Below are 17,461 nucleotides of genomic sequence, written 5' to 3'. Positions count from 1 at the left end.
ATATCCCTATCCTTCTCCGAATTGGCAATACCTCCCAACTTTGTGTCATCCGCAAACTTTATCAGCCCACTCCTACATTCGGTTCCGAGGTCAGTAACGAATAGATTAAATAAAATCGGACCCAAAACCGAACCTTGAGGAACCCCACTGGTGACCTCCGTCCAACCCGACAGTTCACCTTTCAGTACTACCCGCTGCAGTCTCCCCTTTAACCAGTTCTTTATCCACCTCTGGATTTTCATATCGATCCCCATCTTTTCTAATTTAACCAATAATTCCACGTGCGGCACAGTATCAAACGCTTTACTAAAATCTAGGTAAATTAGATCCACCGCATTTCCTTTATCTAGAAGGTCTGTTACTTTCTCAAAGAAGGAGATCAAGTTGGTTTGGCACGATCTTCCTTTCGTAAACCCATGTTGTAATTTGTCCCAATTGCCATTCACCTCAAGGTCCTTAACTACTTTTTCCTTCAAAATTTTTTCCAAGACCTTGCATACTACAGAAGTTAAACTAACAGGCCTGTAGTTACCCGGGTCACTTTTTTCCCCCTTCTTGAAAATAGGAACCACATTAGCTATTTTCCAGTCCATTGGTACCACCCCCGAGTTTACAGATTTATTAAAAATTATCGCCAAGGGGCTTGCAATTTCTCGCGCCAGCTCCTTCAATATTCTAGGATGAAGATCATCCGGTCCGCCCGATTTAGTCCCATTTAACTGGTCAAGTTTGGCTTCCACCTCTGATACTGTAATGTCAATCGCCCCTCCTTTATTCCCCTCTGTCCCGCTCCCTCTATTCCTAAGCCCTTCATTAGCCTTATTAAAGACGGACGCAAAATATTCATTTAGATATTGTGCCATGCCTAGATTATCCTTAATCTCCACTCCATCTGCATGCTTCAGCGGCCCCACTTCCTCTTTCTTTGTTTTCTTCCTATTTATATGGCTATAAAACCTCTTACTATTGGATTTAATTCCCCTCGCGAGGTCCAACTCTACACGGCTTTTGGCCTTTCTCACCGCATCCCTACATGCTCTGACCTCAATAAGGTAGGTTTCCTTGCCGATCTCTCCCCTCTTCCATTCTTTGTACGCTTTCTGTTTTTTCTTAATCGCCCCTTTAAGACGCCCGCTCATCCAGCTAGGTCTAATTCTCCTGCCCACTAACCGTTTCCCCTTTCTCGGGATACAGGCCTCGGAAAGCTCGTGCAACTTCAGCTTGAAATAATCCCAGGCCTCATCTGCCTTTAGCTCTCTAAGTATGTTAGCCCAATCCACTTCCCTAAGTAGTCGCCTTAATTTATTAAAGTTGGCCTTTTTGAAATCGTAAACCTTAGTCACAGTTTTATTTCTGTTAATCCTTCCATTTAGTTTAAACCGAATTAGCTCATGGTCACTCGAGCCAAGGTTGTCCCCTACAACCATTTCCTCAACGAGGTCCTCACTACTCACCAGCACCAAATCTAAAATGGCATCCCCCCTCGTCGGTTCAGCTACTACTTGATGAAGGAATTCATCTGCTAGCACGTCTAGGAACATCTGAGCCCTATTATTGTTACTAGCATTTGTTCCCCAATCTATGTCCGGGAAGTTAAAGTCCCCCATGATAACACAGCTCATATTAGTGTTTACTTCCTTAAAAACATTAAATAGTTCTCTGTCCGCATCCAGGCTAGATCCCGGCGGTCTATAGCACACCCCAAGCAGTATCTCAGGGGAGGCTCTAGTAGTTCTTTTACCCAGTGTAATTATTGCCCAGACAGACTCCGTCTTATCCATTCCATCACTTATTATTTCTTTACATTTTAGCTCATTATTGACATACAATGCCACACCCCCACCTTTACCTTTTTTCCGGTCATTCCTAAACAGCACATACCCTTCCATACCTGTACTCCAGTCATGACTACCATTCCACCACGTTTCGGTTATTCCTAAGATATCAGGTTTCATTTCTTGGACCAGGAGCTCCAATTCCTCCATTTTGTTACCTAGGCTTCTCGCATTTGTGTATAAACATCTTACCGTATGCTGTCTATCCTTTCTCCCATTAGTTATGCACTTTGGTACGGACCCCGTAGTGTCCATCCGCCCCCTCCTTCTTATGTCCAATTCCCTACCCCTACCTATATCTGCGCTTATCTCTTTGCCCTCTTTTTCAGTGTTGGAATCTGGCGTGGAGATTAACTGGACATCTCCCAACCGTCTCCCCCAAGTTCCTAGTTTAAAGCCCTTTTGATGAGATGAGCCAGCCTCCCTCCCAGAAGTCTATTTCCTTCCCTACTCAGGTGAAGTCCATCCTGCGAGAACAGCTGTCTGTCCCCGAAAGCCTCCCAGTGGCCACACATCCCAAAGCCCTCCTTATAGCACCACTCCCTTAGCCAGCTATTTATCCTCACAATCCTGTCTGCCCTTTGCTGTCCTTCTCTAGGAACAGGCAGAATCCCACTGAAGATAATCTGAGCCTCGACTTCCTTAAGCATCTTCCCCAGCCTGGCATAATCTCCCTTGATTCTCTCTAGCGAGAACCTAGCCGTGTCATTCGTTCCTACGTGAAGGACGATCAAGGGGTTCTTACCTGCTCCTTTTAGGATCCTTTTCAACCGCAGGTCCACATCCCGTATCTTAGCGCCCGGCAGACAGCACACCCTTCTGTTCTCTGGGTCCGCCCTGGTCACAGGCCTGTCTAACCTCCTCAGTAAGGAGTCCCCAATCACATAAACCTGCCTTTGCCTGGGGGCAGCGCAATCTACCAATCTATCCCCTGTTCCCTGCGGCCGTAACTCCTGTCTGTCTCTATTTTCCCTTATAGTCCCTCTATTGCCATTCTGTATCCTCCCGGGGCCGAGTATTGATGCTGCTTCCATCAACTCCTCCCCCCTGTCTATTGGACTAGCCGCCCTTCTTTTCTTCCTCTGCCTCCCACCATCAGTTACCACCTGCTGCGTCCCCTCCTCGTTAGCCAAACACCCAAACCTGTTCCTGAGTTCTATTTCCCCCTCACTAGCTCTCCTTTTCCTTGGCCTGCTTCTCACGGTCACATGCTTCCACTGCTCTTGTTCTCCCCCTGACATTCCCCCCTCACAGACCATAGCCCCTGCCTCCATCTGCACCCCTGAGCATTCCCCTGCAGCTACCTCTTGCCTTTGCGCCATTAGCTGCTCAAACCCCCTTCTAAACTCCACCAGGGTCTCTACCTGCATCTCCAACCCCCGAACCTTTTCCTCTAACAGGGCAATTAGGCGGCATTTCATACAGACATACCTCTGATCTGGTGCACCTGCTAGGACCATATACATACCGCAGCTGCTACAAGCTTTCATCTGCATTGTGTCCCCTGCTGCTTGGCTCATGGCTGCCATGGTCTCTGCCTGCAGCCTCTGGGGAAACAGAGCACACCGAACGCCGCGCCCTCCTGCCTCCCCTTCCACCTCCCCCTGTAAACTCCCACTTAAACTCCCCTGTTCGCCGGCCCCCTGGGGGCCGCTGCTCGCTGCTAGGGCCGCTGCTCGGCTGGGAGGCCTCTTTTATAGGTCCCCTAATCAGCCAAGCTCCGCCCCCTAATCAGGGTTCTGCACTTAGGGCTCCCTTATCAATAACTTGAGGGTGTCTTCATTAACCAGTCCTTCGGCTGCACTTCCTCTCCTCTGGCTCCCTGGCTCTAGTTCTGCTACCCGCCAGTTGTAATTCTCCAATATAGCTATAAATGGAATGATTTTGTGTCCTTGGTTGTGTCACCTCCACCATAGGTTACGGCACTGCACTCATCATGGGGCTTAGCTACACCTGAAAGCTCGTCACAAACATCTCCTTTTTCAGAAGGCCGCAGCCTGCTTAGCTAATGACGATCCTTGCAGGGCAGGCATTAGCCCTGTGCTCTCTAGTCAGGGCTGGCTGCCAGGTTATTTGGGGGGGGAGGGGGTCCAAGCCACGGTTTTGTTTTTGACCAGAAAGCCCTACCTGGTTTGGGTCCTGGCTATGTGAGAGTTTGCCCTCTCCTTATGTGGCCCCATGGTAACTAAATACAGCTGAAGCACTCAAATGAGAGCCCCTTGGTTTAAAGGGGAAGGAGCTGGCAACAGGACTGAAGGGGTCATGGGCTCTGGAAGTCATTTCTCTAGAGCCCTTGTTTGTTGCCTTCTGGGCATAGGGCAAGGCGTAGGAGCCTACTTTTGAAAAAACTGGCCCTGTGTGCATCCAACCACACAACTCCTCTTGCTCTCAGGGCACTTTCTGCTAACTGCCTTATAACTCTGCTTCTCTAAAGGGCAGGATTTGCACTCCTGGGCCTCGTGCTGCCAGTACGTCATGCTGAAAACCCTTAGCACTCAAGAATTTTTAACCCACTGAGGGACTCGTATGCCAGCCCCAGGGTCAAAAATCCACCTAGTACAGCAACCTTCTGATGCCCCTGACTTTTTCAACCGGTTCCTTTCGAGAGCAGGAAGCAAGAGCTCTCCTAACTTCTAAGAATACAGAGAGGATAAATTTAAAAATCCCTTTCTTTTTCTTCAACTTCATGTAGTAGGGCCAGTCATTCCAGTGAAGGGCGAGGCAATGGGTATCAGTGGCCAGACAGTGTCACCAGAAGGCACTCAATGTGGGATATCCCCATGGAGAACGGAGGTGCATCCATGCCAGAGCACACTGCATAGTCTGACAGAGCCTCCAGTCATCTACTCTAGCCATTAGCCGTACCCTTCTGTGCAGAGTTCCATCGTCCCCCTTGGTGGAGGGAGCCGTCCACACACAGCTCATTGCTGGATTGGGACCTGTCTGAGCTAGCAGATTTAGAGCAAAATAAAGTAAGTTCAAGAAGGAAAAGTATCATGGTAGCCCATCATTATAGCACATGAGTAAGTAAGATCTTTCGTATGCATTTCAACACAGTCCATTTAACTAGATTTTTTACTCTTCTTCCTTCCTTTTATGCACTCACAGAACTGTATTTTGTTGTCGGACTCTTCAGCGGCTGTCTTGTTCTTACAGTTCAGCTGTCTTTCTACTCAATATTACTGCCTATTATTGTTAAAACACACATTCAGGCCATGTCTCTTTGTTTCAGTGGAATGTTGCAAAGTAAAAGTTGAATCACTGCTCAGATTAATTTAGGCTGTTGTTACATATGATGCATCAGCCATCTTTTATCCATATTAGTTTATGCTAATTAGCTTTCATTTCTAATGACCCAGATGGCAGGTTACCACAACTAATTGGAAGTGAATCCAGTAGAATGGTTAGTGAGTCTGGTTAAAAGGAGTGGGGGAGAGGAGATAACATCTGCTCCGTGGGTTTAAACCTTGAGTTTGTGCATTAGCCTTTCTGACAAGGACAAGCCAATTGTTACCTGTCATTGCTCTCCATCTCGCCCCAGCAGAATGACTGACCACCATTCCTGAAAGGTCAATCTGCAAGTCTAATTGATTGATTAGGTGGCATTTCTGTATGCTTTTTGCACTTGTTCCAGGTTCTTCTTGCCCAAGAGACACTGTTTTTGACAGTAGCTGACCATTAGGAGTAAAGCAGATCGGTATTAAAAGTGTACTTGCACGCTGTAATGTTAAAGGTCATAATTCAAGCAAGTCACATAGCCGGGATGTTTAACAAAGGGTGGAAATTCACTGCCACTCTGCAACCTTCACTCTTACCCCATTGTTCGTAGTTGAAGGTGAAATTGTAATGACAAACATGTAGCTACTGTATTATATGGGCAGAGTAGGGCAGGTCAAGTTAAGGGAGATGATTTACAGCGAGTGATTGATTGAATTTTATGAATAACTTTGGGGATTTCTTTTCATCTATCAATATGTGTCCCCAGAATTAATGCATCCACAAGCTAAAATTGTTCAGAAAAGTTTTCTTGAAAAATCTTTTACTACTCCTAAACAGGACCGGGAGTTAAACTTCAGATCCTTAGTATTGCAGCTGGGGCAGAAAATACCAAAAAGCCATTACACAATTGTGTGGCATGTTTGATTTTTCTACATCAAAGCAGCTGTTGGCTTTTACTATACAAAAACATTTTAATGGAGAAACTACAGTAATTTTTTTCAGTTCTTGATTAAGTTTAAAAAACAGCTAAAACAGTTCTTTTAATTTGATGATAAACAAGAAATGCTCCCAAGCTAACCCTCCCTGGCTTTGCAGCTGCCATATCCCAGAGTGTAGACATGGGCAAGTAGCAATTTGTGATCCTTGCTCCTGAGTCATTGGGTAAGATTAGAGCAGAGTCTGTTATTTTTGTTACCCTATGCTCTGGCCTGCTTGTTTGTCTCATCAGCCTGTGTCATGTCTTTCAGCCTGTAAGCACGTTGGGGCACAGCCTGTGTTTTCTGTATGTTTGTGCAGTGCCTAGCACAATGGGACCCCAGCCTGGCTGGCCTCTAGGAGCTACCACAATATAAACATTAGATAGTACAATATAGAGAATATTGTCAGCTGAGTTGTGTGTGTTATTAAACCAATTGCATTGAGCTTTAGATCAAGCCCTTTATTATGGACATTACCCCCATAAGAACATAACATAAGAACCACCATACTGGCTCGGACCAAAGGTCCATCCAAGCCCAGTATCCTGTCTTTCGACAGTGGCCAATGCCAGATGCCCCAGAGGGAATGAACAAAACAGGCAATCGCCAAGTGATCCATCCCCTGTTGCCCATTCCCAGCTTCTGACAAAGAGAGGCTAGGGACACCATATGTTGTGTGTGTCTGAAAGAGCCTCATCCCAAGCCCTTTGAAGTCAATGGGAGTTGTTCCATTGATTTCAGTGAGTTTTGGATCGGGCCCAGATTGGTTTCTATAAAAAGCATTAATTGTTCCTTCTTTAAGCCCTGTACAGTTGGACTCTTGGTGCTGGTATAATGGAGCCTGGCTTTGCAGGTTAAAGACACAGAAAGTAGTACTAATAGAAATAAATGTAAGTTCTGTAAAACAATATCACTATGAAACATGTGACAGGTACAGAATGCATGAGGGTGCCGAGTGAAGAACGCTGGCAATACATACTCATGCTGAGTAAGCCTTTGTACCATACCACACCATCCCCTGAGAGCAGTCTGGGTACCAACTGATGGGTAGAGTAGAAGAACTAGAATAGAACTTGCTTAGTCCCATTGAAGTGAATGGTAGCTTCCTTGAGTTTAGGACCTCAGGATTTGACCCTCTATATATTGGGAAGAAAAAACAGCTTAGAGCAGACAGATCATTTTTCTGTATGGGCAGATAGCAGGGCTTCCAAGCATTTTGTTAACATCATCCATTTCCCTCCACAATCTGATTTTATCCAATTCAGTGGTCTAGGTTATTTGTTAAACAAAAGTGCATTGAAATCAGTACAGGTGCCAATACCCAATAGGTGTTTATAAGATATTTTTATGTCAAACTATGTGGTTAAAAATAAAAGCAATGCTGATTGACATTATTGTTAAGTCTATCTGTAGTATGATTCACTGCACAGGATTCATTAGAAACCTCAGGATTCTTCACTTACACCACGATCTCTTCCTGTGTACTGGATGTGTAGCGTTCTGGTGTGTGACTCAGTGTTGGAGTCATCCCATTTATTGTTTTGGAGCACTCAATAGAGGAAATAGCAGAGTGGAAGGATTGCAGTTCAAGATTTAGATGCAGTGGCAGAACTAGCGGTGCAGGGGGCTTGCTTTGGAAAGCAGTGGATATAGTAGAACAGGGTTGAGATGCATTGGCAGAGCATGCCCAGGGGTGGAATAAGGGAGAGCGTGCATGGCTCATACGAACCTAAGCTTTTGTCAAGCCATCCAGTGCTGATAGTCCACTCACTCTTGTGCCGCTATACTCCACTCACAGATCTATACAATGAAATAAACATAGAGGCCAATACAGTGTTTATAGAGCAGGGGCTGCATTTCTAGGAAGCTGAATGGCATCTCTTAGTAAAGACAAAGACATCAAGAGGAGACTTCGCACTGCAATTCTCAAAAGAAGAATCTGAACTTGATGGCAGTTTTCAGTAGTTATGAACCTGCAGGTGGCGGTGTACAAACAGTCCCATTTTTAATCCATTCCTTTAACCTCTACGGTCTTGTTTGTTTCTGGTCTCTCTGGACATTCAGGATATCAGCCTGTATGCACACTATGTTCTTTTGTAGTTCTCTAGTACCTTGCACGTATATAAAATTTCCTTCTGCATTAGCTTGTGTTGCTAGTAAAATCCAGCAAGGCATAAATCCAGTAAATAACCTCTAGAACATGGATGAATGGTGCTCTGATCCATTGTCATTTCAGCTCCAGAGCTTGTGAGGTGCTGAAATCAATAGCAGCTTAGAGCACTGAGCACCTTTCACCCACCCCTCACCCACTTCTCCTCCCCTCCTACCAGTTTAGTTGCATGTGTTGTGCTCTATTGCTCCACATGTGAGGTAGACATTTTCCCTTGCTGGTCATGCTTTATCCTGCCAGAGCACTCAAATCCAAAATGGTGCTTGGGAAATATTCACTGGGAGGAATTTTTTTTTCTCCGTCCCAGGCATGGGAGCCACACACATGTGCCTATTACTCACGAAACCCGTCTGTGGGCACTTTGTGTAAACACCACCATCTCCAAAGTTCTATTCATTGCAGCACTTGGTTGAAAGTTGAATGCAAGCCAGTAAGGGAGGGTTAGGTCAAGATCCTTGCTTTATATTTCTGCACAGATTCCTGTCTGTAGAACAACCAGTGCTCTCTGGTCATTTTGTAAAGTAGTGGCAGTCTGCAAAGAGATGCTGTAATAGCTATTTCTTCCCTATGGTGTTCATCTGGAACTAGGGGTGCCCTTAGTGATGCATTTGGGCCTTATTTTGAATGCTGCCAAATTCAGAGTGTGAAACTACTGAAAATGTACACACAATACAAGTACCTGGAAGAGGTTCTTCAACACCTTCATCTACTGAGGGGCAAATGCTTGATTCCTCCCAATATAAGTGTATGTACATTTTAAGTTATACTATAATTTGATTTGTATAGTATGTACTTAAAGGGTGTTTCCATCTCTCTTATTTTACTAGATTCTATGCTGCTGGTGGCTGACCGGTTTGATGGACCATCCAATGTAGACACTGTAATTGGTACCATTCACACCCGGATTGCTGAAGCCATTTCTAACATGCAGGAAAACAGAGAGTCTATCACAGCCAAGGTAAGGAGCTGAGATCTGTGCCTAAAGTTGATATTAAATCAGTTGAAAATGCTCTGGCTACAGCCTTGTGCATTTTCTTCCAATACCATTCTACTGCCTTAACATACAGTAGACAGAGAGATTAAATGCCAGCCTCTTTTAATTATAAGAAACCATTCACCCCATGCAGGCAAACCTTGTCAAATGCTTCTGATTCAAACGCCTCCCTGTCTCCACCTCCAGCCAACCAACTTGGTACGTACGGACCAAATACAGCCTGGTGTTGAATTCTGAATCCCTGTGGAAAGTGTAGTGGCATTGTATTATGGTGCCTCAACCGCTGTATCCAAGGGGGTTTTCATATTCTCACTGACCTAAGCTATGGACTGCAAGTTTGTGGGCTGCTTTACACTTGACCCAGGGGACAACCACTCTTGACAGCCATAGGGAACACTAAGAAATGGAAACATTTGGCTTACTAGGTTGTATTTATGGGGTAAGGTTGTGTGACAAAGTTCCTCCTCTATCTTGGTGGGTCCTGCGCTTATTGGCGGATTTGCTTGCCTCAGAGATTCACCATGTGGGTTGGGGAACAGCCCAGAGACCTTCCCCTCTGGTAGAACCCACAGTCCAGGTCAATTGGGAGGTTTGGGGGGAACCCGGGCCCGCCCTCTACTCCGGGTTCCAGTCCAGGACCCTGTGGACTGCAGCTGTCTATAGTGCCTCCTGGAACAGCTGCACGACAGCTACAACTCCCTGGGCTACTTCCCCATGGCCTCCTCCCAACACCTTCTTTATCCTCACCACAGGTCCTTCCTCCTGATATCTGTTAATGCTTGTACTCCTCAGTCCTCCAGCAGCACGTCCTCTCACTCCCAGCTCCTTACACACACCTCACTAACTGGAGTGAGAGCCTTTTTATACCAGGTGTCCTGATTAGCCAGTCTGTCCTAATTGATTCTAGGAGCTTCTTCTTAATTGGCTCCAGGTGTCCTAATTAGCCTGCCTGCCTTAACTGGTTCCAGCAAATTCCTGTTTGTTCTGGAACTGCCCCTGTTACCTTACCCAGGGGAAAGGGATCTACTTAATCTGGGACTAATAAATCTGCCTTCTATCACTCTTCTGTAGCCATCTGGCCTGACCCTGTCACAGTTGTTACATGGCAATCATCCTGTGAAGCAGGTTCTGCTGGTGCTCAGAGTCTCACAAGAGCCGTATTTCCAAGTGCTGTTTTATTGATCTCCACTTTCAGCACATTTAATCCACTAATCACAAGCACATGCCGCGGCTGCACGTGTAAGAAGCCTTGGCAAAGCAAACAACCTTCCTGGATTCCTGCTTTTCAGACAAACATACCACCAAGCCTCCCAACCTGTCATTGTTATTCAGGGCTGAGGGTACGTCTTCACTACCCGCCGTATCGGCAGGTAGCAATCGATTTATCCAGGATCGATATATCGCGTCTCGTTAAGACGTGATATATCGATCCCCGAACGCGGTCACCGTCGACTCCAGAACTCCACCAGAGTGAGCGGCGGTAGCGCAGTCGACGGGGGAGCCGCGGCCGTCGATCCCGCGGCGTCTGGACCCCAGGTAATTCGATCCAAGATACTTCGACTTCAGCTACGCTATTCACGTAGCTGAAGTTGCGTATCTTGGATCGACCCCCCCCCCCCAGTGTAGACCAGCCCTGAGATTGCCCCCTAGAAAGCGTGTTTATTATATAGGGAAGTAAGGGAGCTAGCCAGGGATGTGAAGAGTAACAAGAAGGGTTTTTACAGGTATGTTAGCAACAAGAAAAAGGTCAGGGAAAGTGTGGGACCCTTACTGAATGGGGGAGGCATCCTAGTGACACATGATGCGGAAAAAGCTGAAGTACTCAATGCTTTTTTTGCCTTGATCTTCACAGACAAGGTCAGCTCCCAGACTGCAGCACTGAGCAACACAGTATGGGGAGGAGCTGGGCAGCCCTCAGTGGTGAAAGAACAGGTTAAGGACTATTTAGAAAACCTGGACATGCACAAGTCCATGGTTACAGATCTAATGCATCCAAGGGTGCTGAGGGAGTTGGCTGATGTGATTGCAGAGCCATTGGCCATTACCTCTGAAAATTCATGGTGATCGGGGGAGGTCCTGGACAATTGGAAAAAGGCAAATATAGTGCCCATATTTAAAAAAGAGAAGAAGGAGAACCCAGGGAACTACAGATTGGTCAGCCTCACCTCAGTTCCCAGCAAAATCATGGAGCAGGTCCTCCAGGAATCCATTTTGAAGCACTTGTAGGAGAGGAAGGTGATCAGGAACAGTCAACATGGATTCACCAAGGGCAAGTCATGCCTGACCAACCTGATTGCCTTCTGTGATGAGATAACTGGCTCTGCGAATATGGGGAAAGCGGTGGATGTGATATGTCTTGACTTTAGCAAAGCTTTTGATATGGTCTCCCACAGTATTCTTGCCAGCAAGTTAAAGAAGTATGGATTGGATGAATGGACTATAAGGTGGATAGAAAGCTGGCTAGATTGTCGGGCTCAATGGGTAGTGATCAACAGCTCGATGTCTAGTTGGCAGCCGGTATCAAGTGAAGTGCCCCAGGTGTCGGTCCTGGGGCCGGTTTTGTTCAACATCTTTATTAATGATCTGGATGATAGGATGAATTTCGCCCTCAGCAAGTTCGCAGATGACACTAAGCTGGGGGGAGAGGTAGATACGCTGGAGGGTAGGGATAGGGTCCAGAGTGACCTAGACAAATTGGAGGAATGGGCCAAAAGAAATCTGATATGGTTCAACAAGGACAAGTGCAGAGTCCTGCACTTAGGAAGGAAGAATCCCATGCACCGCTACAGGCTGGGGACCGACTGGCTAAGCAGCAGTTCTACAGAGAAGGACCTGGGGATTACAGTGGACGAGAAGCTGGATATGAGTCACCAGTGTGCCCTTGTTGCCAAGAATGCCGATGGCATATTGGGCTGTATTAGAAGGAGCATTGCCAGCAGATCGAGGGAAGTGATTATTCCTCTCTATTCGGCACTGGAGTATTGCATCCGGTTTTGGTCCCCCCACTACAGAAGGGATGTGGACAAATGGGAGAGAGTCCAGCAGATGGCAATGAAAATGATCAGGGGGCCGGGGCACATGACTTATAAGGAGAGGCTGAGGGGTTATTTAGTCTGCAGAAGAGAAGAATGAGGGGGGATTTGATAGCAGCCTTCAACTACCTGAAGGGGGGTTCCAAAGAGGATGGAGTTAGGCTGTTCTCAGTGATGGCAGATGACAGAACAAGAAGCAATGGACTCAAGTTGCAGTGGGGGAGGTCTAGGTTGGATATTAGGAAACACTATTTCACTAGGAGGGTAGAGAAGCACTGGAATGGGTTACCTAGGCAGATGGTGGAATCTCCATCCTTAGAGGTTTTTAAGGCCCAGCTTGACAAAGCCCTGGCTGGGATGATTTAGTTGGTGTTGGTCCTGCTTTGAGCAGGGGTTTGGACTAGATGACCTCCTGAGGTCTCTTCCAACCCTAAGATTCTATGATTCTATGAAGCAGGTTCTGCTGGTGCTCAGAGTCTCACAAGAGCCATATTTCCAAGTGCTGTTTTGTTGATCTCCACTTTCAGCACATTTAATCCACTAATCACAAGCACATGCACATGCCACGGCTGCACGTGTAAGAAGTCTTGACAAAGCGAACAACCTTCCCGGGTTCCTGCTTTTCACACAGAGATACCACCAAGCCTCCCAACCTGTCATTGTTATTCAGGGCTGAGATTGCCCCCTAGAAAGTGTGTTTATTATATGGGGAAGTAGAACATCATCTGAACTGCAATGAGCACTGATGGGCCCTCTGTTGTAAATGGAAGCGTTCGTAGAGGGTGGATACTCTATTCCATTCCGTACTTGACTGAAGCAGCAAAGTGCATTTGACAAGCTTTCTGAATTGGACCTTGTAGCAAAGTGCACTTGACTGTATTAGCACATGGAGCCAAGTAGCAGAGGTTCAGAGCTGACAAATCGCTGAGAAGATGAGTATGACAAATAGGGAAGGATCAAGGCTAGAAAGAGCAAGGGAAGCGAGGTTTAAGAGCCACACCGCTTCCCTTTCCACTTCAGTCTGTGAGCACAGTTTGAAATCACTGGAAAAAATTGGATCACATCTGGTGCATTTCTACACACGGCGTTTCTCTAAAGTGGTTACTTGTGAAATATCAGCCAAGGCTCTTGAGCTACTGCCAGTCGCGATGACTTTGACCTATCAGCTGTTGATCATCCATATCAGTCTTTATTTAAACTTTGAAAGTAAGCAGCTGATATATTTATTTTCTTACCCAGAGAAAGAAGGAAATATACAGAATATATGCCCATGGGTTATCTGTCTTTCCAGACAAAGGGTAGAAATTTACACACGATGCAGTCATATATGGTCCATTGTATTTCTCTGGTATGTAGAGGTGGCACACTGCGGTGCTCAGCTGGTCCGAGATAACTTTGGTTTGGACACGAACAAAGGCTGTTAACATAGTGCAGAGCTAAAAGACTAAGGTGTGCTCAGCACTGGCCCAGTTCTGCTCTCAGAGATGATGTCAAGGGGGAATTTTACCATTGACTTAAATGGGAGCAGAGTTAAGCCAGCACTGAATGCTTTTGAAAATCACAACCTGAAGTCTCTCATTCACGGGAAGAGCCAGAGGTGGCTTTTGGACCCAGCAAAGCCTGCAACCACGGTTCTGACTGATTTGGGGGAACAAGAAATGGAAAAGAGGCTCTCGGCTTCCATTTGAAATAAATGTATTTTAGCACTTCTTGAAAATATGAACCGATCAGTAGGAATTGGGATGAAGGGACTTCAAAGTCTCTCACATGTGTAAAGTGGGTCCGTTAATTTTGGAATGTATCCAAAGAGTAATCTTGGCAGATGCTCCCCATTCATCAGGCTGAGTCTGTGCATAATGGTGCGATCGTGGTGGCCAGCAGTTGGTTACAGTCATGTTAGGGATGTGACTAATAAGTTTTTCACAGGGCTACCCACAAATGGTAAGGCTAGTTACCTGAGAAGGCAGTGATGCACCTAGCTACCACTGTTACTATCTGGGTAAATCCCTCTTGCATTGGTGGTGGGAAAAGAGACCTTTTGATATCTGCTCCACAGAACAAGGTCCTTTGATAGGCGTGGTGTATGTTAATAACTTCTCAAGTTAAGTTTGTTTCAGTGCATTAGATTGTGGGAGGGAAAAGGTCCCGCTCATTCTCCCCTAATGTGATCTGATCCACCCAGGCCAGGAATAAAACTACTCAGAAAATAAACAACATTGCAAGCAGTGAAATCCCACAGCACAACTAGTCCCAAATGCCAGCCTGATGTGCAGCCAAGAGATGTGTGTTGCTGTCCTAACCAAGAAAGCGTGCATATATCCATAGTTTCAGAATTTCCCAAAACCAACATCTGACTCATCATTTTGTTGTTTCACTACAGTTTGTCATGTTCGGCAAACAGTGTCATTGTCTTTTATCAATGTTCATCTTTTGAAACAAAACCCAGCACCACCACAACCAGCACCATTCCTTTTTCCCCTCTCCCTTCAGGGAAATTTCTTGGCTGGGTATTGAATTGTTTCCCATCTGTACCCTCACTCCTGACAGCTAAGTCCGGATTTCAGACAGTATAAACTATAAAAGACTGCAAATTGCTATTTGCATAAAGGGAGTCTGTTGATTCATCTGTTAGTCTAAATTAGCATGATGGGGGGGATTACTCGGGTAAATCCTCTGGTTCAGTAAGAGAATAGACCCTGCAATGTAGCATATAGCATTGGAAATACACTAGGCTGGAGATTTCTTTTTTACTTAAGGAGTGAGTGTTACTTCTTCATCTCATATCTGCCAAAATGGCTAATTTTTAAACTTCCATGTGGATTACAGAGGTCTGGGTACATCCAAATATTTAGGTTCTTCACTACCATAATAGGAGGCTGCTAGAATTAGTATCTGAAAAAAACACATCGAGGTTTGAGATTCTATACCTACTCTAGAAGGGTTCAACCCAGGTTCACCCAATTTGCTTGCCCACATCTGATCTGCCATTCTCTCTGGTCTCCGGGTAGTAGTGGTATGGAGGTTAGTTCTGTTGCTCTCTGCTTGTGGAAGCTGTGATTTCACATCCCTGATGTCACATTGTATGAAAGACAGGTTTATAAAATGATTTCAGATTTGTCTTTAAGCATCCTCAGATGCTTCGATCGTTTTGGGGGAAAATGGAATTCCAGTGTGTGGAAAGTTAGCACAAGCTTCTATTTTCAGGTAATTTTTCCAGAGAAGTTGGACATTTTACAAGGCAGGGGAGGGGAGATCCCTTTCTCAGGTACTGAGCAGTGCGGTTTTGTCTGTCTATGATCAGGTTAAAGTTTTAGACCAGACTCATCGTTACAGTAAGCATGTTCATAAAATAGCCTCCTGCCCATCATAGCAATTGGCCCAAATTTCCTTGTCAGTTACAACCATTTACCCTTAGCCTGTAAAGGTTTGCACAGATGTAACTCAGAGCAGAATTTGATACATTAGCTGCATGTATCAATGCATGCTGGAGAGAATTCACTCTGGCATCATTTCTCTAATGTTGTTCTCAACAACCCACTGAGGCTGATGTTAACAGCAGAGTAATTTGTGTTCCTGAACCCCAGCTGCCTTTCCCATGACTCTGAAGTGCTGTAACTAACAGATTCTGACGGAAAATGAATCTGAAGCTGGCTGGCAAATAGATAAGTCAATGATAGACCAAGCAGAGAGATGGATAGAAATACCAGTGCAGCACAAAACACAATGCTAGTATAGCACAGAAACAGAGTAATCAATTATAATAAGGAAGAGAATAGAGGAATGAATGGATCTATAAATGTCATGAAGTGTTTTTCATTATTCTTCTATGTTTTTATATCCCTGAAAGAATTGTTTCGTAATAACCATAGTAATAGGACTATAAACGGTAAACTACAGCAATGAAACTGGATTAGTTTTATTTCTATAAAACAAAATTTTAAATACTTTATGTACAATTTTTAAAGATCTTGCACCAGAAGAAGTAGACAGATGAAATATTTGGATTGCCACAGAATTGCCATTACAATGCATGATTCAATATATGTGTTCTACCTGCACCTGTTTAAGAGGACAATATATCTAGGAAAGAAAGATTCTAGACTGAGGGCAGGAGGAGTGGATGCTTCCCAGGAATGCTAATGGGACTCACTCTCTCTGCCCTCTAGGTAATTTGTTAAAATCAGGTCTTAGCAGAAAGTTCACAGAATCATAGAAATGTAGGGCTGGAAGAGACCACGGGAGATCAAGTACAGCCCCCTGCACAAAAGCAGAACCGATCACACCTAAACCATCCCTGACAAGTGTTTGTCCAGCCTGTTCTTAAAAACCTCTAGTGATGAGGATTCCACAACCTCCCTTGGAAACCTATTCCAAAACTTAACTATAGTTGGAGAGTTTTTCCTAATAGCTACCCTAAATGTCCTTGCTGCAGTTTAAGCTCATTACAATTTCTCAGCATACAAAGAGCATTCAGCTGCTGGAGTGAAATGAGTTGGCAACACTTGCTAACATTCGAGTGCTTGATCTCTCTGCATTAAGGAATTGTGTGCTAATGTACTATTATTTTAGGATCCACTGATAGCTTCTGCCTGCAAATTCATACTTGGTTACATAGGCAACTAGCCTGAAATTAAAGACACCCAAAGAGCAAGTGGCCTATTCTGAAAATGTTCGTGTTTCTTGAACCAAAATTACAAGAAACTCCCTCCTCCCACAGACCTTCTGTCAAAAACCAAGAGAATTCTTCTATTCAATTCACCTCTCATTTATCAACTTACAATTTCGCAGGTCCAAATTAAGGCACCTGGTTCCTCATTAGGCCGCTCAAATCTCCAGACATCTGTTCTGTTGGTCTGAGGGAACCTGAATTTGCTGACCTTCCAAGCACGCTACAGAAACCATTGATTTGATTGGGTGTTTGAGGAAAGATGAGGGTATGCTTTTGGAAAGGATTGGCTACCACAGAGCCCATTTCTACTGATTTATTTATTTGGTTGGTTTTATTAATAATCAAAAGCACCCCTACAAAAAGCTCTGAGCATCCTATTAGTAACTAGGCATGCCATAACAATGAGATCCAGCCAGTAGCATTAAATACTGATACACAAGTAAATGAACTCAGACAGCCAATGACACTAAATAATCTAAATGGAAGCAGTGGCTTACCTCAGACAACCAATCCACAGAAAGGGAGAATTTGGGGTTTTTTATCACAGAAAACTAGGATCCCTGCT

At 45.1% G+C, this 17,461-nt stretch overlaps 1 protein-coding gene across 1 annotated transcript in view; it reads left to right on the top strand.

Annotated features, from left to right (window-relative positions):
* Nucleotides 1–17,461, top strand: part of GPC1 (glypican 1) — a 311,474-nt gene that overhangs the window by 280,998 nt on the left and 13,015 nt on the right. Inside the window, exon 5 of the mRNA XM_065410912.1 lies at nt 9,029–9,159. Coding sequence (XP_065266984.1) covers nt 9,029–9,159 — 131 coding nt within the window. The remainder of the gene's footprint in view (nt 1–9,028; nt 9,160–17,461) is intronic.

This window comes from Emys orbicularis, chromosome 9, assembly GCF_028017835.1.
Source record: "Emys orbicularis isolate rEmyOrb1 chromosome 9, rEmyOrb1.hap1, whole genome shotgun sequence".
Lineage (NCBI taxonomy): Eukaryota > Metazoa > Chordata > Testudines > Emydidae > Emys > Emys orbicularis.
The sequence above is the reverse complement of the archived record's forward strand: the minus strand, read 5'-3'. Positions and strand labels throughout refer to the sequence as shown.